Below are 27306 nucleotides of genomic sequence, written 5' to 3' on the forward strand. Positions count from 1 at the left end.
CCCCCCCCCCCCCGTTCTGCACGGATATGCGCTTTGGATCGCGTTTCGTAACCACCGTCTTGCCCCGGTATACGCGCGTCGCCTAGCCTTGAGCTTCGAATCGACTCGAATTTAGCGCCGCGGCTCTGTCGGTTCTCCGCGCGGCCGACAGATGGCGAAACCGTGCAGTGTCGTGGTCGCGTGCCTGCGCGATGACAGCAAGCGTCGTCGACGGTGGCTCCGTGGCGTTGCTCGAGGTTCATTCGTCGATCGTTGTTCTCACGGTGGTGCAAAGGTTTACGAAAATATCACGGATTCGAGCGAATCGGGACGATATGGAACCTCCGGACGTTTATCACAGCAAAACCGAGTACGTCGAAACGGTAGGTAAAACTGGTAACGAGGAAAAGATATACTGGATAACGGCGATAGCGGTAAAGACCTAACCTCTCGTTTACGATTTTGACGTTTCAGGCATCCGGGAACAAGGTAAGCAGAAATACCATTCTCTGCGGCTCGCAGAACATTGTGTTACACGGAAAGGTGATCGTGCAGTCGGATGCCATTATCAGAGGCGATTTGGCGAACGTTAGGACAGGACGTTATTGCATTATCAGCAAGAACGCTATCATAAGACCACCGTTCAAAAAATTCAGCAGAGGGTTGGTAATTAGCGATTAACGAACTTCTTTTTTTTTTTTTTTTTTGCAAAATCTGCGAGAAAAAGCCGACTCGCTTTGCCAATCATACACGCACGTTTGACCGTTTCGTTTCTTCAGCGTTGCCTTCTTTCCTCTGACGATGGGGGACCACGTATTCGTAGGAGAACGAGCAGTGGTTAACGCAGCTATCGTCAGTTCTTACATATACATAGGGAAAAATGCAGTAATCGTACGTATACGCGTGCATGCGAAAAGAAAAAGAGAAAACATGCACGATTGATCTGTATTTACGCGTATTTGCACGGACTATGCATGTACGTATATACATACACGCTATTGGTTGGTACAGAGTGGTAAGAATTGTGCTTGTGTTGGACTATACAGGGAAGGAGGTGCGTGCTGAAAGACTGTTGTTACATCGAGGATGGAGCGGTGGTTCCGCCCGAGACCATAGTTCCCTCGTTTACACGTTTCGCCGGAAACCCTGCCAAGTGCGTCGAAGATTTGCCCGAGTGCACGCTCGACCTGATGCTAGAATTTACCAAGAATTATTATCAACACTTTTTCCTGTACCGATCTTAACGCGTTTACGCCTATGATTACTACTATGATAGGAGAGAAAGAAAAGAAGGAAAAGAATTGTAGAGAAAAGAACGATCGTTTGTCTACGTCTTCTACGTCTCGTACGTTTCCATCCAACTGGACGATTTTCCTCGATTCTCGTCTACCCTTGAAACACGATCTCCTTCCGCGAAGAAACCGAGTGGATCAGCCTGCTTCGAAACGACGGCACGTTGGAGGCGAACGTTAGGACAGCTCGGTCGATCGATTCCGCGTTTCTGTGCCAGACGAGCTCCGCCGTAAGCACGACGAGACTCAGCAAGGTCCCGTAGCACATGGCGACTATCGCGAAGTAGCACTCGGTGAATCCTATCCTCACGAAGCTCGTCTGTCCGTTACACTTGGGCTTTTTCACGTACAGTCGGTTGTCGTCGCGATATTTCAGACCAGTCTCGCGCAACAAAAGGGCCCTGCAAACCACTCTCTGTCGAATCCTGTATCGCTGCTACCCCTCGATCCTACGTACGTGTTCTTGATGATCTCGAAATACGGCGATCGAGCTTGGATCACCATCAGAGGATATCGCATGTTCAGTATATCCATCTCCATGATACCGCACTTCTCCTCCTCCAGAAACGTTTTCTGCATTATCTCGTATATGCTGCCCACCTCCCCGTGAAACGCGAACAATTCAGTCTTGAGGCGTCGAACCCCATCCTCCATCATCATCCACGTCCACGAGTCGTTGTGACCTTTCGGCTCGATCTTCTGATCCACTATAGCTTTCCGTATCGGATCTCGAAAGTTCTGCGTATAAAGCGTCGCGCCATTTCTCTAGACACCGCGCGTTCCGATTCCGCCTGTTCGTACCTTGAAATAATGCCTGCTGTAGACGGTGTCCTGGACTCCCAGCTTGAACGGGCTGTGCAACAGATCGGCCGGAGTCTGGATGGAATCGGTGGTCGATTGGAGCAGAGCGACGATGTTGGCCGTGTAAGAAGCGTAGAGATTAAGGATGACTATCAAGAGCATCAAGGTAACGATCCGCGGAGGAACCCGATACGGTTCGTAGGAGTAGCCTGTAAATCTCACGGATAAAGCTCGGAGAAAGGGTGAGAGAAAGGGTGAGAGAAAGGGTGAGAGAAAGGGAGGAACGCGTTACCCTGTTGCGCGATAGCGCCGAGCACGACCATGAAATTATCGCTGAGCGTCTGTTCGGCCGGATGAAATTGCTGCCAATACACGTTGGTGCTCGCGGATGCGCCTCTGCGGAATTCCCACTTGGCGGAAAAGTAGAGCATGCCGAGTACCAGCAGGAGAAAAACGCCGATCGCTATCCAGACGGATCGTTGGAAAGGTAACGCGAAGATGTTGCTCACGGTTGACAGCGGAGGCTTACGGAAGACGAATGCAACGCTGCAATCCGACGTGTATGCGTGTTTTTCCAATTCAACCACGCGATTAAGCGACTTACTAGCTGTACGTGTAAAGCTGCACGTAATCCACTACGCCGATACGCTCCTGAGTGAAAAAGCAAGTGCTCCCGATGTCGGCCTCTCCACGATCCAACATGCCGATCATGCCGCTCCACGTGCCATTCTTGTTCCGGTATCCCCAGCTATCGGTCGGGATAAAGCTGATGCTAAACGGCGAGAGAGCAGGAGACGATGAAAGGATCCCTCCCTCTCTCTCTCTCTCTCTCTCTCTCTCTCTCTCTCTCTGAAGCAACGAAAACGTGGTCGTCGCGACGCGAGACGCGGCGTGTTTCGAAGACGGAGAGGCAGCACTCGATGGTACAGAGGAGAGAGAGAGGAAAGGGAGAGAGAAAAGAGAGACAAAATACTCACGTTGCGTTCATACGGTTGGCTATGTGCAGTGCCCAAGGATAACTGACCTTCGAAACTGAATCTATATGCTTATTTTCGTAATCGGTTAAATGGTTGATCGTATCGGGATCGGTGATCTACGGGAAGGAAAACGCGAGGCTGATTTATTAGGCGACGATCGTCTACGCTGGTGAATTTTCCATTCCGTTGGCGTACGAGCGTTCGATACGCGCGCGCATCTCGCCTCGCTTGTTCAAGCGATGGATGGAAAACGCAGCGGCGAACCACCGGTTATCCGATTTCGGTATCTTATCGAGGCGGTCGCGACTTTCGCGTCGCGAATTACCGGGGTTTATCGAGAGATCGGGAGAAATCGATCGATCGGTAATTACGCGATTAGAGAGTAAATCGATCCGCGATCGATCGGCTCGTGCGCTGACAGCTCGTTACGACCAGACGATACGAGAAAATACCACGATCGAGGATTTTATGGGAGTTAGTCGAAGATTGCGCCGTCGTCGCGACGCCGCGTGCAAATTCGGTATTCGAACCCCGAGATCGGCCGTCCAGTTTCCACGATCCTCCTCTATCACCTCCGCGAGCCAGCTAGGCCTGTACAGAGACGTTATCTTGGCGAAGCCGTCCGTGCCGAGTCCGCTCCTCCTCACCAGGATTACCTCGCTATCCGGATAGATGGCCAAGTCTTTGAACGTTTCCTCGACGTCGGTGGTCGACGAGTAGCCGTCCTCGGCTGGATTTCGAAACAGAAGCCACCTGATCGGTGCCGCGAACATGCCGGACGCGTTCGCCTGCGAACCACGCGCGATCGAATTCGTTGCTATGCCCATTGTATAACGACGAGCTCGTGACGACGACGCACCGTTCGTAAAAGCGGAATCGCGTAATCGCAATCCAGATCCAACACGTACAATACCCGATGCTCCCAGGTGTCGTGTGTCCGTCCTTGGAATTGCTCGAGTCGGTGGTGAATCTCGTGAGCCAGACCTTTCCTCGACATCGCGGTGGAAAGTCGGACCGCGTGCTCTGTAAATCGAAAACGTCGCGATTCGAACGATTTCTCAGGTATAACGATCGCGCTTACCCCGATCCAAGCGACAGAGATGCACCGATAGCCTGACCGGTGGAAAGAGCATGCCGATCGCGTGCTCGAGCAACTCGACCACCGACGTATCCAACGCCGACGCTGTTGGCGTATCCGCGAGAATCGTGGCCAAGAGAAGAGCGAGGACACCGCGAAGAAGAAGCATGTCGTTGTCGTTGTCGTCGTCGTCGTCGTCGTCGTCGTCGTCGTCGAAGGAGGAGGAAGAAGAAGAAACTGCGCGCTATTTCGGCGTCGCGACATCGGACTGCCTTCGCGTGGATGGCGGATGCTTGAAATATTGATAGGCAAGATTGACGGAGGTTTCGAAGGCGGTATCCGAGATTCGTCGGTTGAGAAAATAACACGTTGGAATAGGGGCGTTATCGATTGCCTATTATCCGATGATACACCGCGATTGCGGCACGCAGGATAATTCGCGGACGAGCAATAAGATTACGCGTAAACCGAGTAGAGCGTAGCAGCTCGTCTATCGGATCGATAAACCGGACAGGTAGAGGCGCGGAGTATCGATAAGACCGTGGATGATTTAGGAGCTCTAGTCGGAACGACACGATTATCGTTGAGAAATATTCGTCTGGGGACGAAGAGATTGGAGAGAAAGAGGCGAAAGAGTGGCGGCGTTGGAGAAAAGGCTATTACCTGGTAATAAGGAGACGCGGAGAGAGATTCCAGCGAGGGGAAACCCGACCTTGCCTGGTTTGCTCGCATCGGTGTATCGCGTGACGAGTTAGTGATCGACACGTGCGTCGAGCCCACCGACTCGGTCGTATCAGCGACCGTTGGTTCGTCGGTCCGCGGAGGCGGGTTGCACGCGGCAAACCGAATGCGCCAGAGTGTGCCGAGAGGATGAGCTACGCGTGTTCGGGATTACGTCGAATTCGCGCGAAGAAAGCTCGCGCTCGCGCTCGCGTCATCGCGGTCCCCTTGCCTCCGTTTCCATCTACGTCTCTTTTTCTCACCTCCCGCCACCTGTATCGCTAAACCGACCAACGGTATTTATTCGTTGATCCCTCGTCTCTCTCTTCCCCCCCCCTCTCTCTCTCTCTCTCTCTCTATGTATCTCTTTGCTCGTTTCGTCGAATCGAGAGACAACGACGAAACGTCGTCGCGCGACCCGTGGACGAGGTCGAGGCGAACTAGCGACTCCGAACACAGCGAGAATCGTTGATTTCCATCAACGTCGAGGTCTCGTTAAGCGAGACTTCGTGCTCGGAATAAATCCTAGGATCGCGCTCGATGACGCATAAACGAACACCCGATTCGTCATCCGTGTCGAGTTCACCGTATCGACTGGTCTCGGGTCTGCAAAGGAATATCGGGATCGTCGTGGTGGTCGCGGTTGCCTCCATCACCGCACGACGAGGCAACAAACGAAAGAGAAGAAGAGGAAGACGAAGGCAGCGAGCTTTTGGTCCTTTGGTCTACTACTGGTCTACCGCTGGTCTACCACCGGTCTACCACTGGTCTACCACTAAGCACCGGCGAGCGGCAAAGGTACGGTAAAGGCGAGCAGAGGGAGCGATAGGTGAGTACACCGGCTGGGGGCCCGGGGGGCCGAGGACAGAGACCGCGGGCGAGGCGCGAAGAAGGCGGGGATCGGCGTAGGTTAAGAGCGGAGGATAGTTAGAGGAAAAAAAGACAAAAACTCGAAAGCTCGTGACAGCGGCGAAATTCTTCGATTTCCCGTGACGAACCGATTCGGGAGAAGCGATATCGGTGCGCGGGGGAGGTGGTTGTGAAACGGTGGGGTTCGAACCGCGTGTTCTAATTGGTCGCCGTCCACTAGGTGTTTGCGGCTAAGTGTCGCGAGTTCGGCACGGTTCCCAACAGTAGCAGCAGCGAGACCGGCGCGTCAGGCTTCGCGACCGCTCCGCTTCCCTTCGCTCCGTCGACAGCCACACCGACAGAGAAACGGAGAGAAGGAGAGACAGGGAGGAGAGACATCGTCTCTTGCATCGACATAGCGCGGAACAAGATCGAGCTATCGAGGACGACGTCGAACGGAGCATATCTCTCTCTAGTTTACCGCGGACACCTTCTTCTCCGCCATAAACCATGTCGACGAACGGCATCCCCGTAGACCGCAAGTCCGAGTCGAAGAGGCCCGCCGAGGTGTTCGAGAACCAAGTCCCTCCACCAACCGGTGAGTCTCTTCGTTTTCTTGCCCTCGTCTTTGCCTTCGCCTTCGCCTTCGCCGTCGCCGTCGCCGTCGCCGTCGCCGTCGCCGTCGCCGTCGCACCTAATTCTCTCCGTTCCACGGTTTCGCGGTATCGCGATCGAGAAACTCGAGACACGGACGATCGCGTTCGCTTTACGTAACGAGAAACGCCGTATTTGCATAACCATTGCCGCTCTCCATTATCTAGATTTAAAAATCCAGTCAACGAATCGAACAAGCAAGGTCACCGTACACCGTCCTCCCGACAGTCGACGCTCGGGTGAACGGTTACGTCGCCGCGTACCCTCCTCGCGAGTCCTTTCGCGTTCGCGAGCCTCTTTCGTCCTCGTCTCTCGTCGTCGTCCGTCGTCGTCCGCCGTCGTCTGCCATTATCCGACAGCCGCGTTTTTTCAACTGTCGCGAACGTCGAGAACACGGGGTAGAGGACAAATTCCAGAGATAATGTAACCGCGCGAGAGTCCTCGAATCCACACCCGACCGTTATCTCGCGCGATCACCTTCGTTCGTTCAGACTCGCGGTGAAATCTACGATGCTAATATGCGTCGCGTCGCACAGTCTCGCGACCACCCAACCACGGTGTCTCTCCAAGTAAATTCCGAGTTTCGCCCGTTTTCCTCGCCGCGTTTCGCATCCGATTGAAACGCGCACGCATGCGGACCGTCGTTGCGACGACCCCTTCGACCCCCCCCCCCCCCCCCCAGATCAGGATCCATCGAATAAATCGTTCGATTTCGACTTTCCAACGCATCCTCGTCCAGCCTATCTCGTCTCGTCGAAAGCCGTGTCGTTCGCACGCGCGCGGCCTACTTATCCTCCCTCTGGTCCCGATCGTTCTTCCTCTCGCGACCCTTTTACCTTCTCCGACACTCCAGACATCCAACTTTTCGTTTCGTTTCGTTTCGTTTCGTTTCGCTTCGCTTCGCTGCTTCTTTCGCTGCTTCTTTCGCAAATCGCGTAGCCGAACTTTGGAAAAAATTTCGCGATAAACGAACCGCGGCCACTTATTTACCGAGAATCCGGTAAGCCATAAAGTTCCGCGATGATCGAGACGCGTTAGATAGGCAGCAATTTCCCATCTATCTTATCGACGATTTTCCTCTTGCTCTACTCGTGCTCACGCACGTGCAACGCTCCACACGACTCTTTCGCCATAGACGGATTTCATCGATAGTCACGACGTAAAGAGAGAGACCAGAGGAGATAACGATATCTAGCCGAAAACTCTTTTCCTCCTGGAGCATGATCGCGCGCGGTGGCTGCTGTTGGCGCTGCTACTCGGCCGCGCCAGTCATCGCGTCCGATCTTTATCCTCGCGAAGACGCTGTCGAACGTTCCAACCGCTCGAGATAAGAAAAACCGGAATGAAGGTGCACCGCGTCCGGTAACTCGTACGATTAACCGTCTGAAAAAATATGGCCGTGACGCGCGTGTAGGTGCTCCATAAATATGCATCGAAACGATTCATTTTTCTTTTTTTTTTTTTCTTTCCTTCCCACTCGGCCAATCGACCTTGTTTCCGATCGATCTCGCTCCGCGTCCAACCTCGCGTTCCCATTTTCACCCTTCTATCGCGACCTTGGAGGGTTATCCACGTTCATCGTCGAAGATTGGCAACCGATTCGCAACCGATGAACGCGAGCGAGGAGATGGATCGCAAAAGAGATTGGACGAGGACGAAAGCAGGAAGCGGGACAATTTCTTTCTCGATTCCGACAAAAGTGGTGCGAGAATCTAGAGAGTAGTAGGCGGAACGGGCAGTCGTTTCGACACGGTCGCTCCCACGTCGAGTTCTCTTGAATAATACATTACGCGACACGTACGCGCTCTCCTCTGTAATCGTCGTGTTTTCTCGCAGCGAGCGAACAAAGCACGCGCAGCCAATGATAAACAGGCAACCAGGCGGAAACAATTGATCGGTAGAGCGCGAATCGCCGCGGAATTCCAACGACTCGCGTGGTCCGATCGATCCTACGTGGCGCGCGTACCGCCAACCGAACGCGATCCTGCCTTTTCCTCTTATCAACCATACCGGTCCCGGTCGCCGCCACTTTTCCACCGTCCTCCGTTATAAACGCGAATCCTCACGCGGAATCGCCGCGGAACCGCCGCGGAACCGCCGCGGAATGGTGGCGAAATGGTGGTGCGCTCGCGGTGTAGTACACCGTCTATCGCACGGTTACGCCTTGCGGCCTATCCATTCTCTCGAGCGTGACACCGCCGTCACGTCTAAAACACGAAAGTAGAAACTTTCGAACCGGCAAACGGCCGTTACCAGTGTGTCCCCTCAAGCGTTCCCGCTCCGTCTCGCGTTCCGTGATCATCGTGCCGTGACCACGAACCTCGCTCCGAGTTTCCATCTCCACCCAATTTATAAATACCCAATTTCAAACCCCAATTTGTATTTTCCATTCAAATTCCGAACCGCCCGATACGTCGCGATCCATCGCGATTCAGCGCGTACACGCGCGAAACTGGTGGACGCGGTTCTCGGAAAACACGCGAAAACCGTGTACACCTTGACACGAATCGTTGGAAAGTTCAAAGAAAGGAAAGGAAGGTTCGCCGGCGCTCGCCGCTTCCAAGACGTCAGCGCCGACCATTTTCGCACTGCGAACGCGCGTTACTTTCAATTTCGAGTTCCGCCGAAAGCTTCCGGCGCGGTTATGCTCGCGCGTTTGCTCCTTCTTTCGTTACTCGCCCGAGGCGGACGTTATTTTCCACTTTACCAAGTGAATAATGGCGTTTAGAGAAACGTTTCCTGTTGACACATACACACACACACGCGCGCACGCACCCGTGCGCGTACACGCGATACCGAGTCGAGGTGACCGGTTCGTGTCGTGCTTGATTCTCGTGCATCGAGGTCGCACGTAAGGAAAGAACGTCTCGCCGAGTTCGCCTAAATAAAACTTAGTAGCGTCCGCATGGCCATCGATCTAAGCGCCAAACACCGCGCGACTGTCGAACGAGCATTTGGTAAAATTCACGAGTCGTGAAGCGAACCGTATCGTCGGTAAACACGCGTCGCTGCAATTTTCCGTTCGTACGCCGAGACGACTTACCGACCGAGAGTGCGCGCGATCGATGATCGATCGCCGATCGGTTGGTCCCGCTATGACCAGTGGTCGGTAACGAAGACGAGTCCGTTCGATCTCGCGTTCCAGCGATTCATCCGCGCGACGTTGCATCCATGTTACGTAACCTCGCGACGTTTACGGTCGATTACTCGAAACGTCTCGTGGACATCGGAAATGTCGGAAAACACGGTTCGTGCCACACTCCGAGTAGTCCTCTTCTATTCTTCCCGTTGCGGACGATTATGTTGGTATAATCGGTCGTTTCCGCGCACGAACCACGCGATACGGAAATTGTCCCGGTTCGCACGTATCTCGTTGTGCACACGTGCACGTTACAACGATTTTTGGCACGCGATATCCGCCATTCTATCAATAGCGAGGCGCCTATCTTTATATTCGTACGCAATTTTGGCGGCGCGGTTAATACGAACTTTTAAACGTTCCAGATATTCTCGAATATCCTCGTGTTACGAATTTCCGCCATCGATCCGCGAACGTACGAACGGATGACGCCAAGGACGGATGAACGAACCAACCATGACCGATACAGTCAAATCCGCGTGACGCGATAATTCTCTGCTGAGTTCACCATGAGATGCGAAATTTTGAAAATGAATTCTCGATATTACGCTGCGTGAAACTTCTTCTTCAAATAGAATACCAGAGCAATCCCGTTAATCGGTGAGCCAATGTTTCGTTAAATAAACGCGATTATATCTTCGCGATGTGACTCATCGTGATTCAAAGGAAATTCAGCCGCGCGATAACAAACGACGAAAGAACGAATGCAATCGGAAAGAGAAGAAACGATTGTATTTCATCGGCTTGTGTGCGCGCGCATATGTGAGAAACCTCCACGGTCGTAATACGACGCATGACGTGACCGCGATTACGCCATTTTAAAACAACGTTGCGAATCAGAAGATAAGAAATTCCATAGGTTACGCGAGGAGAATAGCGATATCTCGCTGATCGCCAAGATAAGCAACCGCGGATCTTTCGGTAGGCAGCCATGTCCGACTACGAGATAATTTTGCCTACAATTTTTCCGTTACGTAATTTTCATGGATATTTCTGAACGAGAATAAGCAACTCGGCCAACTACGAAAACTCGCGGAAGAGCATAGCGACCAGTCGAATCGCGGAATACGATAAAATACGAGCGGAAAGCGGGGTGAAAAGGTGAAAATTCAACTTATGAATTCTGCGCGTAATTCGTCCAAACGAATCGATCCGTTCAACCTTTCGGCACTCGTCCAAAGCCATTCGAAATGTAGCGCGAACGAGCACGTATGTTCGCGCGCGACTCTTCCATTCGCGGAATCGGACTACGAACGCTAGATGGCGCCGGCGTGACCAACGAGAGGAAGCCATTGGCGAGACTCGCTTCGCCATTGGTCGAAGGGTCTCGGTCGCTCGGACGATTCGTTTCGTTCAACCGCTCCCCGCAGCTGCCCGTAGTTCCCTACGGTTCATGTCTTTACACCGCCGAACTAACGCGGGAGAGAAAGAGAGGAAAAGGCAGGTGCGTACTCGCTTCCGATCACGGGATCGTTGTTAATCATCGTTATCGGTGTACCACGAAACCGTCAACCGATTCACAACGACGAAAGGCCGATATTATTGGCGCACAGTGAGTGGTCGGTCGCGTCCAAAGACGCATCACGCGAGAATCATTGTCGTCATCGTTATCGTCCCTGTCGTCGCCGTCGTCGTCGTCGTCGTCGTCGTCTCGTCACCATCACCATCGTAATCGCCGTTTTCTTCGTAGTCGCTGTCGTGGTACACGAGTCAAAAGTATATGGTGTTTGCCAAACGTCCGCCTGCAACGATGTTGATTTTCCTTGGCTGCCAGTGAGAATATCGCGAGCCATCGTGTTTTCGTGTTGGAAGCGGCACGCAAGTACACGCGGTGCACTTCTCTTGCTTCGCGACAACGTTTCTCGTGCACTGGGCTTGACCGTAAATCGTGAAAATCTAACGTTTAACCAAATACGATCGTTGGTGTTAACGACTGCGTTCTGCCTGTAACGAATTACCGATTACTCGTGCATCGCTTCCGTGTGTGATCGCGTGCGAGTAGAACGCGTGTCGAGCGTGCGATGAACGGCAACGGCAGACCGCACGGAGAGAACAGAGGACGAAATGGCCACGTGCTTGTGTGGGAACAACCAAACCTAGAGGAAGAGGACAGTCCTGTGCGAAAACGTAAATGTACGGTAATCTCGCGTATTTTCCGACAACGAAATTCCGCGAGTGTCTTCCTCCCCCCCCCTCTCTCTCTCTCTCTCTCTCTCTCTTTCTCTCTCTCTCCCTCCCTCTCTCTTACACACACACACCACGCGCGCGCGCGCGTGCTCGTGCACGCACACGCGCGCTCACGAACACGTACACACACAAAATATGTTTTTTTCGATCGCAGCGTTTCGGAGCTGAATCTGTCGTCGATCGTACGATGGAAACTAGTTTGCCAAGCGGATGAGACTCGGTCTATCCCGTAAACCGCGCGTCGAGCCACGTGCTCCCGCCGTCACTCTTTGCTCTCTTGCTCCCTTGCTCTCTTATTTTCTTGCTCTCTTACTCCGGTATTCTCTTCCTTTCCCTTTCTTCGCACTTCCTAATATATACGCACACGTGCATGCGTGACACACGTACACGTGCCTGCTTTGAACCTCGCATTTAAAAAGGAACTTGAGACAAACGTTGCACGACTCGAGAGATTCGTCTTCCGATAATAAATGCGTTCCATGTACTCGTGTGTAATTACGCATGGGTACATAAATGCTTTTCTTGAAATATGCCTCTTGCTCTCTCGCATTTCGTTCGTTCTTTTTTCTTTTTCCCCCCCTAATCGAGGACTCGATGTTTCTTACACGATACCAATTGTAACTTTAGGTTCGGTCAGGAATTTAACCGTATTTATCGCTAGCGTCGAATATCAACGAACAGAACGCATAGAATATTGTGGAGGGAAAGACACGCGTATCGCGTGACATCGAGAATAGAGACAACGGTGTTCGATGGTCGATGGCAGAATCGATTCCTCGAGACGAGAACCTATTCGCAATGAGGGGGAATCGCGTAAACGAGAACCGCGAACGACCGCGGCGATCGTGTCACGTGCGCTAACCGACCGCGCCTCTTTCTCCGCGCCATTGCTCTCTCTTCCCATTCGCTCGTTTGCTGTTGCTTCACGAGCATACACGACAGCAATAGCGTCAACTCGACGCGACGGTGCATGACGCGCCCAAGTTATTTCCACCCAGCGTTATTGGCCACGTGCTCAATGGATGCTCGATAGCTGTTTCACGACTGTTGGTCCGATGCATTCGCTGTGCGAAAAACAAGCCGAGAATCGACGTGTCGTTACGGAATCGCCGAAAAACACGAAGCGAGTCGATTAGCTCGTTCGATTATCGCGCGGCTAGCTAGAATTCGCGCGCGCGCGCGCGCGCTCACGATTGAAGAGATTCGTCGTGTTGCCCTCGGTGCCAATCAATCGTCGCGCACGACGAATGGGCTGAGAATTGCTAGCGGGCCAGGGTGCGGAGGCGGAGGCTGGCAAACGGGTCGGAGGACGTTCAAAGTTCAGATGTTCGTTCGCCGAAAATGTTACATACGCGTGTGTGTTACATATCGCTACGATGCGTCACGACAATACACAGCTCGAAGAAATTGACGTAAAGTTAGCGGCGAGAGGGGTGGTGAATCGCGATCGTGGTCCGAGGACGGAATTCGTTTCCCGGTCGTGTTTGATTTCGTATCGAGCAAAAGTTCTATCGAGAGCTTTGTTCATTGCGTTCGAATCGTCGCGATAATCGGTGCACTCCGAAAATAAAGCTTACATCGATTCTATTATTGTATCGCGTTATTATCTCGACATCTCGTCACAAGCAATAACGCGTTATAAATAACCGACGCGCAACCAGTTTTAACGAACGAAACATACACGCGGAATTATGCTTTGCCAAACCGGAGAAAGGGCCTGCGCGCTTTCCGTCAACGGCGCGTGCGCACCGATTCTCCCCTCGACCTTGCCCCTTCGCGCGTTCCTAGCTACCGCGTCCTTCGTGTCTGCCAGTATATATACTTCTATGACCGCGAGAACGCGGATGCGATACCGCTTCTTCCTTTCTTACTTTCTTTCTTACTTAACCCTCTCTCCCTTCCTCTCTATTTCTCTCTGGTAATGCCGAATATCTATCGCGAGCGTTTCCGGTATTACCATTATCTTATCAATGGTAAATCGTAAAACATAAAACGTAAATTAGCATCGCTTTTCATGCGATTACGCAAGTGCCGACCATTTGGCGCCAATCGATCGACGTAGGTATGTTGGAAGAATTCTCACCGATGAGAACCATTTCGAACCGGAGTGAACCGATTCTACCCGTAATCGGCGGTAGCGAGCGTGTTCGACGGTGTTATCGACGAGTTAACCCGTCGTTGCGATTAGCATCGCGTTCGTCTCTCCGCTCGTGTAACGAAGAAACGTTTGCTGTTGCAGCATGGTTAGGCACGCGTCACGTAGTGACTCTGATGCTGTTCCTCGGCATGGCGAACGCCTACGTGATGAGGACGAACATGTCCGTTGCGATCGTCGCTATGGTCAATCACACTGCCATCACCGAAGACAAGGAAATCGTGGCCAACGAGTGCGGACATACCGTTTCCTCGTCGACCACCGTGAGTAGCAGAGTAGATTGTCACTGTGTTAACTTATGACCGACGGCGGTAATGTCCGTGGTATGTAACGTAATGTGTACGTATGGCAGAGTCATCCAAACAGCGATGGACAGTTCGTATGGGACACCACCAAACAAGGCTATCTGCTTAGCTCGTTCTTTTACGGCTATGTCATCACGCAAATACCGTTCGGAATACTCGCAAAGCGGTACGGATCGAAATACTTCCTCGGCGTCGGTATGCTGATCAATTCGGTGTTTGGGCTGTTGGTACCTGTGTCCGCGCGCGCCGACTACTATTGGCTCATGGTCGTCCGATTCATTCAAGGTCTGGGCGAGGTAAGCAATCTCATCGCGTCCTTTCAACCTCGTCTTCTTCCCCTATATATATATATATATACACACGCACACACACGCACAAACACGCGTGCACATTTAACCATTCCCCTCTTCGACTCGATCGATCAATTAAAAGGATAGAAAAGTCTTTAATATTTTTCTCGTTGAACGCTTTTTGATCGTTCGGGTGTATTTCCTGCCCCTAGGAATGGATTATCCCTATTGCAGGGTCCAATTGTGCCTTGCACGCACGCGATGCTGGCCAAGTGGATACCACCGAATGAGCGCAGCAGGATGGGAGCCTTCGTATACGCCGGTAAGCCCGTTCGTTTCAACGATATTTTTTTCCTGTCTACGTAGCCCTGTCGTGTCCATCGCAGCGGTATGCTACCTCTGGGATCTACCGGGCAGTTTCTCCTTCTTATTCTACTTCTTTCTCTTCTACTTTCTTCTCTCGTTTCTCTCGTCTCCGTTCTAGCTCTTTCGATCTGTGCTAATCGATCGGTTTTTCGTTTCCCGTATTGTGACTATAGGTGCGCAGTTTGGCACTGTGATTTCGATGCCATTGAGCGGAGTCCTGTCCGAGTATGGTTTCGATGGCGGTTGGCCCTCCATATTTTACGTGTTCGGCGCAGTCGGAACCATATGGTGCATCGCTTTTCTTCTCATGGTCTATGAGGATCCAGAAAGCCATCCCCGTATAGCCGAAGAGGAAAAGAAATACATTCTGAGTGCTCTGTGGGGTAATGCTGGAGCCTCCGTGAGTACGCGATTCTCGTTTCTCTCGTATTACACGAACCATACATCGCTAACCTTTCCCTCTTTGTCTTTCTCTCTGACTGCAGTCGCCACCTGTACCATGGATCTCTATCATCACGTCGCTGCCCTTCTGGGCTATCCTGATCGCGCACATGGGTCAAAACTATGGATACGAAACGTTGATGACCGAACTGCCGACATTTATGAAACAGATTTTACAGTTCGACCTTAAATCGGTAATAAGAAAAGCAAAAGATGGAATTGCCTCGTAGAAATCGAGGGAATGCGAATGCAAATCCACCAAGGGACTATCCACACGCGATTATTATACGCGTCTGTATCCACGCGTATGTGCGCGTATGTTTCAGAACGGTACCGTTTCCGCGCTTCCCTACTTGGCCATGTGGATATTCTCGATGGTAATCTCTCACGTGGCCGACTGGATGATTTCCAATGGATCGTTCAATCACACGATCACGCGTAAAATCATCAATAGCGTCGGTCAGATCGGACCAGCGATCGCTCTTGTGGCCGCTTCCTACACCGGATGCAATTCTTGGTTGACAGTGGCCATACTGACGGTAGGAGTTGGTTTAAACGGTGGCATCTATTCCGGATTCAAGGTGAATCATTTAGACATTTCACCGAGATTCGCTGGTGTCTTGATGTCCTTTACCAACTGCTTGGCCAACTTGGCCGGTTTACTGGCGCCCATCACAGCCGGACATATAATCGTCGGACAGGTAATTTTTGCTAATTATCTTTTACGTCTGTAATCGAGTTGAACCGACGTCGAATAAAACTCCGCCCTTTTCTCTTGCAGCCGACCCATGCAAAATGGAGGCTTGTGTTCATGATCTCGGCGGGTGTCTATATCGTATGCGCCATTTTCTACGTAATATTCGGCTCCGGACAACGGCAGCCGTGGGATAATCCGGACAAGGATGAAGATAAGCAGCATGAGAAGCAAGGCTTGGAGAGCGTTAAAACTGTCGCGGAAACGCAACATTGACGAGCCTCAGCGTATTAGTTGCTTTTCATGTCGACCGTTCTTTGTTCCTGTCACTTAGCTGTTCTACGCGACGGTGCACAAAACCGTTTTCGGTCGCTCAGTTACATTCTCCGTTCCTCCTCTCTCCCCCCCCCCCCCCCCCCCCCCTCTCTGCCATCGATTCCCCTTCGTCCTTTGTTATTTCCAACGTTTGTCGTCGAACCTTTAACGATGTCGTTGGAGAGTGTGCGTCAAGACGGGTGGAAAAATCTTCACACCGCGATTGTATACGCGGGGAATTTCGACGTTAAACAAAAATCCAGATGCGACAAAAAAGAAGAATGCAACGAAAATGCGTATCTTCGAAGGAAGAAGCACGTTCGTACAAAAGGACATCATCCGTGATTTATCGAAGCCGCAGTGAATCGTTTGGCCGACGAATAATTTCTTCTTCCAGCGCGCGAGGAGCCTTACACTCTCTGTTTGTTCTTCGTTCGTTGTGCCAAGTTAAATCGCACGCAAATGTTTGTATAACAAGTAAGTCGAATTGAACGTCACGTTTCTATATCAATTACAGATAAACTAACCGACAAACGTGTGTGCTTTTGAATATGTACATACGCGTGTGCATATATAAGATACGGGGAAGGAGAGTATGGTAGACGTGTGAGAAAGTGAGCGAGCGAAAGATAAAAAGCGGATAATTTTACATTTTTATAGTATACCTTTTCGTTTAACGGATATTACGTGCCTTACGGTCGAAAGCTATCGAAATAAAGATTAAATCGAAATATTTCTTACGCGTTAATCTCCATTGCGCGCCAATAATCGCTGCGAATCACTAGCCGGTTCAAACTTTCGTCCGATTTCTCAATGCACAGATACACATGTAACACGATATTCCATGTTTTTCTCATTCGATCGAAAGTAATTCGTGGGATCGGCCTTTGTGCTTTGCTTCGTACGATTATAAAGTGCGATGCGTTTTGAACACGCGAGGTTCTCGTTGGTCACCATTTGTGCAAAGAAACGGACGCGTACGACAACAGTATTAGTGCAAATATCCTCGCGTCTTTTCCGTTTCCGTCTTCGTTTCTTGCCTTGCTTTATCGCAAGCAACTGCCATTTTGTATTGTGTACAGCTAACACCCGTCGCGGGGGACACGATGAATCAATTTCTTATTTTTGGAAATATTCGGAAATTTTCAAACTGTTACGAGCAACGTGATGCAATACAACAATGGTTTATAAATATTGTAGATATTTTTACGCATAGGTTTCTATCAAGTTGTAAACGTTGGACAACTTGTTGCTCTTACTTATTTATGCAACGTGTACAAAACGGAATGAAAGGATGCGACGAAAGAGAAAAAGACAAAAAGAGTGAATGAGTAAGGGTGAGAGAGAGAGAAAGTAGCGTCAAGTATGCTAAAAAAAAGAAATCAGTAAAAACATTCAAAAGAATTATGTCTGCATAGTGGAATGCATTTTCTTTTTTTAATTATTATTGTTATTATTATTATTATTATTACTATTATTATTATTATTGTTGGTATTATTTTATTTTTATTCTTATTATTCTTATTATTAATATTATTATTATTATTATTATTATTATTATTATTATTATTATTATTATTATTAGTAATAGTAGTAGCAATAGTAGTAGTATTAGTTGCAGCGTTAGGTGTAGTATTAGAATCATTATTCTCGTTTTCATCATAACCATCGTCATTATTGTAGTCGTCGTGATTGTTAAATTGTCCTGCGACACACGAGCGCCAAAGCAAAACATGTACGTCTTTTTTCGTTTCTCTTCCCTCTTACTCCCGTACATGCAGGCCGTTGTTACGGGTGTACGTTATCGATCGACTGTTTTGTTAATTAGCACGAGTCCGGCTCGGTCCGGCCCAGCATGTATGCACGATACTCGAACACGGTATATACTGCGTACCCTCGCGTTTGAGTAAACGTCCGACAAAATTTCTTTCCATACGCGACGTTCGATTTGGAACTCATTCGAGAATGGATACCTTCCAATGTATCCGATTTTGCCGGTTTTAATCGTTATCCCGTACCTTTTTTCGACAAATTCCCAGAGGGTATTCGATGAAATATCTCAGATCATGCAAAACACTGATCATTGCCAATTCCAAATCGACTCCAAGTACCTGCGTTTTCCTGTGATCATGTACCTAAAGTGTATCTTTGATAACTTTATTTAAAGTTACCACTAGTTTCTTGGTAACTCGTGAATTATCTTAATCGTTGTTGCAGCGAAGCACGACGAATTGCCCATCTTAAAAGTCTTGCATACGCGAGGGTATTTAAGTTATTATTACGTATTACGTGCTACATTATATCGAATTCGTTCCTACTTCGTGCTAGACTACACGTACACGGGTACATATACTGTACCATCGGCGTGTGTATCTTTGCGTGCGTGGTATGTGCCAACATGCGTGTATGCGTACACGCGTTACCGACGATCGCGAAAGAAAGCTGTCGTCCGCAAAATTTTGCGAAATAATTTTCGAGATCTGTTTATATAAAGAAAATTGTAAAATGATCGATATTTTTATATAAATATTTATGACGATTGTGGGAAAAAAAGAAATCTGACGCAATCTCTTCGAACCGTACGAAATTGTCTTTTTATCACTGAAATTAATAAAACGCATAACAGTGTATACACGGGTAAATAAAGTATCGCTCAACAAGTACGTAATTTTCGATCTTATTTTATTTGTTCTTATTTCAACTATCTCGTCATCGAATTGCTACGAATCGTGTTATAACCAAACTGCCAAAAATCTCGAATCTCTGTCGACTTATAATCGAAAATTGAAACGAAAGAAACTCATCGTGTGTCTAGTCTGAATTTTGTCAGTCGTGCAGTTTTAAAGAATTCCATCGTATCAATTGTCGGTAAGTTTTTCTCCTGTTTATTAGTTGAGCTATCGTTTAAGAGATGGCGATTCCAATAGTCGATCAGCTGTACGAGACAGGATGAACAAGTACGGTGTTTGGTATATGTTTTCGTTTAATTTACAACGGTAAGTGACACATCTCGTTGTCCTCGAAATTAAAAGTATTTCGCTATACGATCAATCTTCTTATGTACGGTGAGCATATTTGTTATTGGTTAAATCTCCTTATCATCGCACATATCGTCTCGTAATTCAGTTAGCAAAATTTATAGGTTAGGTTTGTAATCCTGTTATACGATTTACGTCTCACTAGTGTTGAGTCATACGTTTTCATTTCCATTCGATGAAAGCTAGGCGCCTGTAAAAACATGATATTTCTTTTACAGGTAAATAAGTAAGCAGCACACGATGCGGATCGAGTTGATAATCGTGCAGGTCATTCTATCCGTGGTTACGGTGAAATGCAGCAACATTACTCCCGCCGTGTTCGGAAATGTACTGGATGGTATGCCAGCTGCTTTCGGAGATTTCAATTCCGACGAATTGACCGATGTGTTCATGCTGCGCAAAAACTGCACCACTGTTGAGATCTTCCTTGCCGCCGAACAAGAACCTCTCTTGAGACCTAGCTCCAATCTAAGTTGTACTTTTCATCGTTTAGTCGTCAGTGTAGTACCAGGAGACTTTGACGGAGACGTGTTCATGGATGTTCTAGTAATCACGTATGATGAGAAAACGAAATTATCATTTGGATATATATTATGGGGTGGAAACGGCCGGTTAAACTGCACCAACGAAGAAGATCCGTTGATAATGATGAAAGGTCAGCCATTAGCTCTCGATTATAACAACGACATGATAATAGACCTGTTCGGATTGAACGAACATTCCAAGAGAACTTTTTGGGTATTCGATCAAAGCCGAAACCGACCGAAATCTATATCGATAGACACATTGCCAGAGGAAAGACCGCTGCCATCGATCAGTCAGCCTCACTCGAACGCTTATCTTGACCTAAACAATGATTTCTTGGCTGATCTGGTCGTCACCACGAACAAAAGCTTCGAAATTTGGTTGGGTGCTAAGCCAGGATTTCATTTTGACCATGAGATATGGTTTCCCTATGATATTTCATCGGACAAAAATTTCAACGGTGTGCTTGGTCAATCGCTTTACTTGGACATCGAGTTGACTGGCAAAATGGCATTACTTTTACCATTGTGTTTCGATATCGCATGCACAAACAGCACGATCATGATGCATTCGGACGCATGGTATAATTTACAAGTAAATTTCAGAGATGGAGATAATGTTTTATGGGGCTTTGTGATACCTGATGGACACCGATACACCGATACTATAACTTTGCGTGGTGGTGATTTCAATATGGACGGTTATCCAGATCTGTTAGCCACACTGAGATCGACCAGCGGCAAGCAAATACGATCCTATCTATTAGAGAACGTTGCATGCGATTCGTGCGTCGGTTATACTCGAAAATTTGAAATTAAGTGGCAAGCGTTAAATCCATTTTACAACGAGACCACAATGGCGGTGTTCTATGATTTTTATCAAGATGGCATCTTAGATGTGATCTTGGTGCAGATGGACAAAAGTATCAATAGATATTATACAGCAGCGTTCAAGAATAGTTTAGATTACGATGCAAACTTTGTCAAAGTGATGGTACTCACTGGTCGCAATAACAGCATGTATCCGATTTCTCCAGGCTCACTTGGCAAGAAAAAGAGAACTTACGGAACGAATCTTCCTGGTCCATCTATAGCTTATCGAACCACCACACAAGATGGCAGCCCGCGAAACGCAATTGCAGCTCAGCTGCCACAAAGCGCACACTTCTCCTTGAATTTACCATACACGACTTTTGGTTTGGGTAGGACGCCCAACTTTGTTGACGCTCTCACAATCGGAGTAAGTATGCGACTATTTACAAGCTTTCGTTTCGTTATACGACGTCCTCGTAATTAGCCTTGCAGCATGACACGATATTAATCGTTCGTTTGTCCGACAGGTTGGTGGCAAATGTCGGGAATGGCCGCAAATCATCCCTAATTCTCAAATGGTAATGATTCCGAATCCGATTGATGAACCATGGCGGTGGAAAGCTCAGCTGTTCGTAACTCCTAGCAAGTTAATTTTACTCAGTGCAGCAGCATTGACTGGCACTTGCGGTTTAATATCCTTCATTATTGTCGCTCTTTATTGGAAAGAGCGAAGAGAGGATAAAATCGAGAGACTTCAAGAAGCACATAGATTTCATTTTGACGCGATGTAAAGGTTCGATTAAGAATCCATTGAATATCTTTAAGAAATGTATTTAATAGCTCTATAAGTTATTTCGTAATCGATAAATAAATAGATAAATCAATAAATTAATAAATGTACAAACATCTACAAATAAATGAGCAAATGAAGACATTGAAGTACATACACGATTGGACGCGATGTATCGCCATATGCAATACACGTATGTAATTCGAAGAAACTTTGGCGATATTTTGTACAATAAGTTTCTGAAATATATCGCGCACTCCGCTAGTTTCACATAAAAAGTTGTCACCGTCGTCACTAATAAAATTGACAATTTATTGATTCCTCTTGGACATTATTATAAGACAGGACCCGTCGCTTCGTCTCGCATCAACGCATCGAATGCGAAATATATACTTACAATACTAATAATATTTTATATACTTTATATATATATATATATTTATATATATGTATATAACGATCTTTGCTGGCGTGATTTTGGTCGTAGCACTATTCGTGACATACGTTGTAGATCTAAACAATCTAAGTAACATTCACTACTGACAACGATCGTTTTTAATGGCAGGGTTTAAATCGTTGAAGTAGGGATGCGACATTGCTTCCTCTGCTGACAGTCGTAACGCTGGATTGCATACCAACAACCTCTGTAAGGGTTAAAAAAGAAAAGAAAAAAGGCTAAAGTTCACAACCAAAATTTCGATTGAACTATGATAATATGCCTCTAAATAAACATCTGAAGGTAAGAATTATCCTAAATAAATAAGCCAAACAATTAATCCTTTACCTGCAATAAGTCTCTGCCTCTGGAATTAAGTTTTGGTGTAACTTGAGCCAATCCTTGAAGAGGATGATAAAGTGGAAAAAACTTGTAGTCTGGAAGAGTTGTAAAATCTGGCCACGTCTCCTCGGTCGGTGTACCCAACATTTTGAATATTCTTTTCAATTGATCATCCACGTCTGAACCGGGGAACAATGGTGCACCAGCGTTTGCTAATTCTACACGAATGAAAGAGACATTGATATATCGGTATCACTTCTTTTATTTTTAAGGCTACATACCAGCAAATATACAGCCGGCACTCCACATATCGATAGACGTCGTGTATAATTTTGCTCCGAAAAGAACATCCGGTGGACGGTACCACAACGTTACAACTTCTGCGGAATAACATTTTACAGGGATACCATAAGCTCTGGCGAGTCCAAAATCGGCTAACTTCAACTCACCATTCTAGAAAAAATTGAGCATGGAAGCTTTAGTTTTTAAGAAATAAAAAACCAAATGGAAAGCAATCCAGAAATATATGTGGTACCTTGTTGATGAGCAAGTTTTGTGGTTTGAGATCTCTGTGTAACACGTGTCTGCTATGACAAAATGCCAACCCACGTAATAACTGGTACCTGAAAATAATTATATATACAATGGTTGAATATATTTGAATCTAGATCAACGTAAAAGTAAAGATTACCACGATGCTTACAGAAAGGATTTGACAACATCTAAATCAATTTCTCCGTTTAGGCTATCAAAATACTTCTTCAGATCTTGATCGCAATGTTCAAAAACCAAAGTCAATTTTTTATCACTATGTAACACATCATACAATCTCACTACATTTTTATGTTTCAATTCTTTCAACAGACAAATCTCTCTGAGTGCAGACGACGGTACACCCTGCACAAGAGGAAAATCATAACAAAGAAATGTCATTTATGCTAATGTTATAAACGTCAGCGCCAAAAACTTACTTCGTCGTCTTCGTCCAAACGAACTCTTTTTAAAGCAACGATTTCGTGAGTTTCGCGATTCTTGGCTTTGAAAACAGTTCCATAGGTACCTAAAACAAAAGAAAGAAAAGTATCGTTCGGTAAGAGGCAAATCACAACAAAGAATAGGTCGTTTATCAGTTGTCAAAAGACAATTCGGCACACAGCATGGATTCCATTGGACAAGCGAGCATATAAAAAGCCGACATGATAATGATTGATCAAAATAGAATAGACACTTACCTTCTCCTATTTTCTCGAGTTTCTCATACTTTTGCATATTTTTGGCAATTCTTCGGGCGGAATAATAACAGAGTGGTTAGCGCTGCACTCGACAGTCGTGTGCGAACACACACCGCTCAACATATGGCGCCACGAGCGTTTACAAATACGATATTTCGCCACCAGAGTTTATTCGAAGTTTTCAACGACCGCCGCTTTTAAATAATACGAACAATACAGATACAATTTTTGAATAACTTATAGCTTCTATGGTATAACCTCGGCGAATCTTCTTGATCCTTCGAATCAGCGAATTATTCTAATGCCGATAACTCAAGTTTAACGATATGCCGTGAATTTCGATTAAACCATAACTCTTAACCTTGAAAAAATTTTATTTATCACCTTGCAAATGTCCTACATCGACGGTGTAGTAAATGAATAATAAACAGATAAATGCATGACCACGAATATATGGTATCTACTCGATTAATAATAACCAATCCAGACGTTTAGGTTCGTCATAAAAGATCATTCTTTGCAACACGAATCGTGCGCATATCTATTAACATAACGCATGTATATAGAACATACATCGTTATATCTCATAGCATGAGCTCTTGTCACGGATCAATGTAATTTCAATATACGCAACAACTACATATATAAGTATATATAAGTCAGAGGGAACCGCGTATAGCTGTATTTTATAAATATCGTTAAACATACGTGTACGTGATACATGATATCGTATGTGAGAAGCCGTACATTCATACATATCATACGCTATATACGGTGCTACAAAACGTATGACGTAAAAATTATTTTTGGGAAACGATATCAAGCTAAGAGCTACGCACAAAGTTTAAGATGTTTCCTATCTTTTGTAAATTTTCGATGTTTCAGTTAAACATTTGACGATTTTTGAGGCTGCGAGAGGTAAGTGGACGAAATTCGTGGCAATGACGTCATTCAAATACATTTATAGTTCATAAAAATGTATAAATAATCCAATTTGTTATTAATAATAAATTCATAATAATAAGTTCATAGCGTAAATTTATAATACAAGAAAAGAATTAATTCATTGGTTATTACTTGAACAGTATGATACTAATGTTTAAATGTACCTATAATTTGCAAAAGTGTATAAGTTATTACACTTATTTCTAATAACAAATTGGTCACAACGTAAATTTATAATACAAGTGGAAAAATTACTAAATTATAGGTTATTACCAGTATATATAACGTGTTTGCGTGAAAATGTATCCATAATTAGCAAACAGTTAATAAATTGCTACATTTATTGTTAATAACAAATATTTTGCAACGTATATTAACGATAAAAGTCAAGAAAATTAATAAATTATTAGTTATTACAGCGGAAAAGTAACTTTTAAAGGAATCGGAGAAGTTCAGAAATTTTCGCCGATCTTCGGTCGGCCGCCGCTATATAAGGGGCCCGCGTGCAGGCTCGAGCCAGTTGTCGTTTCGACTTCGGAGGGTCCGCGTTAATATTTTTCTTTCAGGTACTAATTATTTTTTGTTTCAGCTTTTAATTATCTTTCTTCTTTCAGATTCTATTTCTTTTATTCTAGATTTCATTGTTTGTGCATTCGAATATTTTGTACAATATTCGAATGCTTCGTCGTTGGTTTATTTGTATTGTATATCATCGTTGGCTAGATCAATGGCTATTCAATGGCCATTGTCTACTCTCTTGAATAATTTAATAATAATTCCTTCTTTCAGGTACTAATTATTTTTTCTTTCAGGTTTTAATTATCTTTCTTCTTTCAGATATTATTTCTTTCATTCTAGTTTTCATTGTTTGTGCATTCGAGTATTTCGTACAATATTCGAATGCTTCGTCGTTGGTTTATTTGTATTGTATATCATCGTTGGCTAGATCAATGGCTATTCAGTGGCCATTGTCCACTCTCTTAAATAATTTAACAATAATTTCTTCTTGCAGATTTTATTTTTTTCATTCTATGTGTCTTTGTTTCAGCATTCGAGTATTTCGTATAATATTCGAATGCTTCGTCGTTGGTTTACTTATGTCTCATCGTTGGCTAAATCTTTCCTTTCACAAATTTTACGACTTCCGTTCGATTTGTTTTCGTTAGAGCGTTCGAGTATTTCGTATAATACTCGAGCGCTTCCTCGTTGGTATGTTTATATCTCACCGTTGGAATGTTTCTGTCTCGTAGTTATGTTGCTCAGGTCTCGTCGTTGGCTTGCTCGTTCCATTTGGTTATTATCCTTGATGGTTTCCTCGTACTAATCCCTTTCCTTTCAGCTACATATTAACAATAATATATTCTGTTTTAGCTTTTAGGTTTCTCAAGATTCTGTTTGCGACACATCAATGAACGATGCGTGCGTTTACTTTTAAGTAATCATAAGATAGATCCATAGACTAAGTATCATGTGCGCGCTATCTGTACAAAGGTAAGCTACCTAACTTGGAGCGAAATTTATAAATTCTCTATCATTTTCTTATCCCCCTCGTTTAGCAAATAGAACATAATTGTTCTCGCGATAATCGCGATCGTTCGTAAGTACCGACTAGCCTACGCGACGTGCTCTCGTGTACTCGATAAGTACATGCTTCGTAAGTCATCCTCACGACTCGTCTCCGACACTCATTTCCAGTCACTGTCAATCTCGTCATGCATCGGGTTCCAGGGTGACCCCCTCGGATCAGTGCGTCTTCTGACCTCGACCGGGCGGTCCGCTGCCTAAGTCGTACGCGACTGGGGCTCGGGCACATGCTGGCTGACGGACTAGTACCATCTACGGTTAGACCACAGGGATGATTAAGTTCTACCCCGTGTGGCTGGGATGCGAAGTGTCTGTCTTGGCCGGCAACCGCCCAGCAGGGCCCTCGCGTTGACACTAGAAGTTTCATTGGTTCAGGGACTATCCTTGGTCCACGTGTAAGTCTTGGCGAGTGCGACAGTGACTGGAATTGAGCTAGGCCCGATCGGGAGGGTGCCGAGGTATGAAGTTATCTCTGTACACGGAAGTACATCGCCTAGGCTAGTCGGTCTTTCGAATAATCGCGATCTCGTTCGGGCGCGTCGCGATTTTCTATTTGCTCGCGTGTTTGATATTTCATTCCCTATTTTTATGGTAACTTGAAAATATCTTAGCGTTGCGGCAGTAGAGTTTCAGTATACCGAATCGAAGTTCCCTATGTAAGACACAAAGTGTCAGTAGAGTCACTTTAACTTAATTCGCTCCAAGTTAGATTAGGGTACCTTTGATACAGGTAGCACCAGCAGGCTGCGCCACTAGGGCGCATGTCGGGTCTCGATGCGTAGCCACCTCCACGTGGTGAGACCTGGTAATTGGTATCGTTTTCCAAAGAATAATTTTTGCAAACGATACCAAGCTAAGAGCTTCGCACAAAGTATAAGATATTTCCTATCTCTTGTAAATTTTCAGTGTTTCTTTTGAACTTTGAATATAAAGCGTGGAGAATATGTGTTCAAGTAATATGTAAGTAAAGCAGAATTAAGGTAAGTGAGGTAAGTGTAATTGCAAAATAGTCAGAAAATTTTCTGCTGAAACTGCAAAAGTCCACAAAAATTCTTGGAACTGTCATCATTTGTTGCAGTTCTGTGCAGATACCAATAGCTTGTCATTAACTACTATCTTTTATGTCATTAATTTATAAAATATGTATACACATTTTAAGGACAATACCCATGAGAATATTCCATGTATTTTATGTTCATATTTTACTTCTAGTTTTGTTTAGAATTGAATACTTTAATGAAAAATCGTCCCGTTCGTTGTGGCCAGATCACATCCGTCTTCAAATAATTAATCGTAAGAAACTAATTACCACCAAATTATGTATGCAACTTGTGTAAGAATGTTGTCTATAATATCAGCT

The 27306-nt window shown here is 46.4% G+C and overlaps 6 protein-coding genes across 12 annotated transcripts in view; 3 read left to right on the forward strand and 3 right to left on the reverse strand.

Annotated features, from left to right (window-relative positions):
• The window catches only part of LOC108552322 (Bardet-Biedl syndrome 9), a 14488-nt gene extending 12455 nt beyond the window's left edge, over window positions 1-2033 (reverse strand). Inside the window, exons 1-2 of the mRNA XM_017906806.1 lie at window positions 1729-2033; window positions 1419-1672 (exon numbers count right to left, since the gene is read on the reverse strand). Coding sequence (XP_017762295.1) covers window positions 1419-1672; window positions 1729-1931 — 457 coding nt within the window. The 5' untranslated portion in view covers window positions 1932-2033. The remainder of the gene's footprint in view (window positions 1-1418; window positions 1673-1728) is intronic.
• On the forward strand, window positions 151-1347 carry LOC108552319 (Dynactin 5, p25 subunit). Its single transcript, XM_017906804.1, has 4 exons — window positions 151-362; window positions 454-641; window positions 759-870; window positions 1026-1347. Exons 1-4 carry the CDS (start codon window positions 192-194, stop codon window positions 1221-1223), a joined length of 669 nt encoding a protein of 222 aa, XP_017762293.1. The 5' UTR covers window positions 151-191; the 3' UTR covers window positions 1224-1347.
• Window positions 2034-3791: 1758 nt separating the features above from the next.
• LOC108552321 (uncharacterized) lies at window positions 3792-4847 on the reverse strand. The gene is made up of 2 exons (XM_017906805.1): window positions 4131-4847; window positions 3792-4072 (listed from the first exon to the last, which is right to left on the reverse strand). The coding sequence occupies exons 1-2, from the start codon at window positions 4294-4296 to the stop codon at window positions 3867-3869; spliced, it is 372 nt and encodes a 123-aa protein (XP_017762294.1). The 5' UTR covers window positions 4297-4847; the 3' UTR covers window positions 3792-3866.
• Window positions 4848-4867: 20 nt separating this feature from the next.
• Picot (putative inorganic phosphate cotransporter protein picot) lies at window positions 4868-16349 on the forward strand. 5 transcript variants are annotated; one of them, XM_017906800.1, is made up of 9 exons: window positions 4868-5676; window positions 5938-6294; window positions 13916-14094; window positions 14184-14432; window positions 14661-14748; window positions 14966-15192; window positions 15278-15427; window positions 15560-15934; window positions 16015-16203. In XM_017906800.1, the coding sequence occupies exons 2-9, from the start codon at window positions 6207-6209 to the stop codon at window positions 16201-16203; spliced, it is 1545 nt and encodes a 514-aa protein (XP_017762289.1). In that variant the 5' UTR covers window positions 4868-5676; window positions 5938-6206. The 5 variants fall into 5 exon arrangements, with proteins under 5 accessions (XP_017762289.1, XP_017762288.1, XP_017762291.1 ...); XM_017906799.1 differs by having other exon boundaries at window positions 4868-5645; XM_017906802.1 differs by lacking the exons at window positions 4868-5676; window positions 5938-6294 and adding an exon at window positions 10865-10933.
• A 2736-nt stretch (window positions 16350-19085) lies between these two features.
• LOC108552315 (T-cell immunomodulatory protein) lies at window positions 19086-21709 on the forward strand. Of its 3 annotated transcripts, none has more exons than XM_017906797.1 (3): window positions 19086-19110; window positions 19499-21044; window positions 21145-21709. In XM_017906797.1, the coding sequence occupies exons 2-3, from the start codon at window positions 19521-19523 to the stop codon at window positions 21406-21408; spliced, it is 1788 nt and encodes a 595-aa protein (XP_017762286.1). In that variant the 5' UTR covers window positions 19086-19110; window positions 19499-19520; the 3' UTR covers window positions 21409-21709. The 3 variants fall into 3 exon arrangements, with proteins under 3 accessions (XP_017762286.1, XP_017762283.1, XP_017762285.1); XM_017906794.1 differs by lacking the exon at window positions 19086-19110 and adding an exon at window positions 19164-19238 and having other exon boundaries at window positions 21145-21708; XM_017906796.1 differs by lacking the exon at window positions 19086-19110 and adding an exon at window positions 19229-19307.
• A 131-nt stretch (window positions 21710-21840) lies between these two features.
• Window positions 21841-23516, reverse strand: Cdk5 (cyclin-dependent kinase 5). The gene is made up of 7 exons (XM_017906803.1): window positions 23418-23516; window positions 23157-23245; window positions 22889-23082; window positions 22721-22808; window positions 22467-22638; window positions 22192-22403; window positions 21841-22051 (listed from the first exon to the last, which is right to left on the reverse strand). The coding sequence occupies exons 1-7, from the start codon at window positions 23452-23454 to the stop codon at window positions 21944-21946; spliced, it is 900 nt and encodes a 299-aa protein (XP_017762292.1). The 5' UTR covers window positions 23455-23516; the 3' UTR covers window positions 21841-21943.
• Window positions 23517-27306: the final 3790 nt, after the last annotated feature.

The sequence above is a fragment of the Eufriesea mexicana genome, unplaced genomic scaffold (genome assembly GCF_001483705.2).
Source record: "Eufriesea mexicana isolate 0111107269 unplaced genomic scaffold, ASM148370v2 scaffold6179, whole genome shotgun sequence".
Taxonomy (NCBI): domain Eukaryota; kingdom Metazoa; phylum Arthropoda; class Insecta; order Hymenoptera; family Apidae; genus Eufriesea; species Eufriesea mexicana.

What these genes read in the sequence shown, in the direction of transcription:
- LOC108552321 (XM_017906805.1), bottom strand. Translation starts at nt 4,296, where the DNA reads ATGCTTCTTCTTCGCGGTGTCCTCGCTCTTCTCTTGGCCACGATTCTC. An exon ending in TCTCTGTCGCTTGGATCGGG is followed by an intron (nt 4,073 to 4,130) that starts GTAAGCGCGATC and finishes TTCGATTTACAG; the next exon opens with AGCACGCGGTCCGACTTTCC.
- Cdk5 (XM_017906803.1), bottom strand. Translation starts at nt 23,454, where the DNA reads ATGCAAAAGTATGAGAAACTCGAGAAAATAGGAGAAG. An exon ending in ACTCGAGAAAATAGGAGAAG is followed by an intron (nt 23,246 to 23,417) that starts GTAAGTGTCTAT and finishes CTTTTGTTTTAG; the next exon opens with GTACCTATGGAACTGTTTTC. An exon ending in GAGGCAGAGACTTATTGCAG is followed by an intron (nt 22,052 to 22,191) that starts GTAAAGGATTAA and finishes TAACCCTTACAG; the next exon opens with AGGTTGTTGGTATGCAATCC.
- Picot (XM_017906798.1), top strand. Translation starts at nt 11,511, where the DNA reads ATGAACGGCAACGGCAGACCGCACGGAGAGAACAGAGGACGAAATGGC. An exon ending in CCGTTTCCTCGTCGACCACC is followed by an intron (nt 14,095 to 14,183) that starts GTGAGTAGCAGA and finishes TACGTATGGCAG; the next exon opens with AGTCATCCAAACAGCGATGG. An exon ending in GGGGTAATGCTGGAGCCTCC is followed by an intron (nt 15,193 to 15,277) that starts GTGAGTACGCGA and finishes CTCTGACTGCAG; the next exon opens with TCGCCACCTGTACCATGGAT.
- LOC108552315 (XM_017906797.1), top strand. Translation starts at nt 19,521, where the DNA reads ATGCGGATCGAGTTGATAATCGTGCAGGTCATTCTATCCGTGGTTACG. An exon ending in TTGACGCTCTCACAATCGGA is followed by an intron (nt 21,045 to 21,144) that starts GTAAGTATGCGA and finishes TTTGTCCGACAG; the next exon opens with GTTGGTGGCAAATGTCGGGA.
- LOC108552319 (XM_017906804.1), top strand. Translation starts at nt 192, where the DNA reads ATGACAGCAAGCGTCGTCGACGGTGGCTCCGTGGCGTTGCTCGAGGTT. An exon ending in AAACCGAGTACGTCGAAACG is followed by an intron (nt 363 to 453) that starts GTAGGTAAAACT and finishes TTGACGTTTCAG; the next exon opens with GCATCCGGGAACAAGGTAAG. An exon ending in TTCAAAAAATTCAGCAGAGG is followed by an intron (nt 642 to 758) that starts GTTGGTAATTAG and finishes TCGTTTCTTCAG; the next exon opens with CGTTGCCTTCTTTCCTCTGA.